This window comes from Eimeria acervulina, genomic scaffold, assembly GCF_000499425.1.
Source record: "Eimeria acervulina Houghton genomic scaffold, Eah_scaff899, whole genome shotgun sequence".
In the NCBI taxonomy this organism is placed as follows: domain Eukaryota; phylum Apicomplexa; class Conoidasida; order Eucoccidiorida; family Eimeriidae; genus Eimeria; species Eimeria acervulina.
Window position 1 is genome coordinate 4,588 of NW_013549533.1, and position 1,513 is coordinate 6,100.

Below are 1,513 nucleotides of genomic sequence, written 5' to 3' on the forward strand. Positions count from 1 at the left end.
CAGCAGGAGCAGCAGGAGCAGCAGCAGCGGAGGGATTTGCTGCTGCTGCTGCTCCGTCCACCTCCATTCTGCTTTCAGCAGCAGCTGCAGCGGGAGCAGCAGCAGCACCATCGGCATCAGGAGCAGGCGCATCAGCATCCGCAGCAGCATCAGCAGCAGCAGCAGCAGCATCCGCAGCAGCAGCAGCTTCTGCTTTATTTAAGACAAAGTCTGTGAGGGCCTGGTGCAGAGACAGTCCGCTGTCTTCAAACCCTGTCTGCAGCAACAGCCAATTAGGGGGCTCCATCTCGCAGAGAATTTTGCTGCAGCAACAAACAAACATAAAACCAGAGTCTCCTGCTGCTGCTGCTGCTGCTGTTGGTTTGCTGCTAATTTGCTGCTGTCTTGCTGCTGCTGCTGCCGTGAGCGCTGTCCGAGGCGGCAACGCAGCAGAAAAAAGCAACAGAGCAGCACAACCGCAACCAAATAAGCAGCAGCAGCAGCAGCAGCAACAGCAGCAACTGCAGCAGCAGCAGCAGCAGCAGCAACAGCAGCAGCAGCAGCAGCAAAGGGCTTACGCGGTGTCGGCGTTCATTCCGATTACAGCCAATCGACTTTGAGGCGCCAGCAAAGCCAACGCACGCGCAAACCGAGAGACAGCACCTGCAGCAGCAGCAGCAGCAGCAGCAGGAGCAATAGCAGCAACACCAGCAGGAGCAGCAGCAGCAGGATTAAGAGCAGCAAGCCTATTTATTTTGTATGTCCTTCAAGAAAAAGCAAGATGCCCCTACTCTCACCTGATATAAAATCAAGATATCGCACCAACGCCAAAGCGCTGTCATGCTGGTGCTGCTGCTGGTGCTGCTGCTGCTGCTGTTGCTGCTGCTGCTGCTGCTGCTGCTGCTGGATCCTCTTTTGCAGCTGCACGGGTATCGGCTGTGTTTTGTCTAAAAAAGAATTTAAAGCAGAGGGCCTCCGCCAAATGTCTGCATTTAAATCGACAACTACAGCTAAACAACCATCAGAAGGAGGGCGACACACTCCTGCTGTTGCTGCTGCTGCTGCTCCTGCTGCTGCTGCTCCTGCTGCTGGGCTTGCTGCTGCTGCTGCTGGGCTTGCTGCTGCTGATGCTGCTGTTCCTCCTGCTGCTGCTGGGGTTGCTGCGCCTGCTTCTCCTGCCGCTGATGATGATGATGCTGGTGCTGCTGCTGGCCCTGATGCTGCTGCTGCTGCTGCGCCTGATGCTGCTGCTGCTGGGCCTGCTGCTGCTACTTCTGGGCCTGCTGCTGCTACTTCTGGGCCTGCTGCTGCTACTTCTGGGCCTGCTGCTGCTACTTCTGGGCCTGACGCTGCTGCTGCTGGAGTTGATATTGTCTCTGAAGCTGTTGCTGCTGCTGCAGCGGGTGCGGATGAGGCAGTTGTTGTGCTTGATGCTGCTTCAGCTGCTGCTGTTGCGGGCGCTTCCGCTGTTGCTGCTGCTGCTGCTGCTGCTGCTGCTGCTGTAGGAGGGGCGGACGATGATGAAGCCCCTGCT

General features: G+C 57.3%; 1 protein-coding gene across 1 annotated transcript in view; it reads right to left on the bottom strand.

Annotated features, from left to right (window-relative positions):
- The window catches only part of EAH_00051660 (hypothetical protein, conserved), a gene marked incomplete at both ends in the record, with an annotated part of 4,047 nt that overhangs the window by 2,127 nt on the left and 407 nt on the right, over positions 1-1,513 (bottom strand). Inside the window, 3 exons of the mRNA XM_013394167.1 lie at positions 109-302; positions 558-642; positions 777-1,508. Of these exons, the coding sequence (XP_013249621.1) occupies positions 109-302; positions 558-642; positions 777-1,508 (1,011 nt within the window). The remainder of the gene's footprint in view (positions 1-108; positions 303-557; positions 643-776; positions 1,509-1,513) is intronic.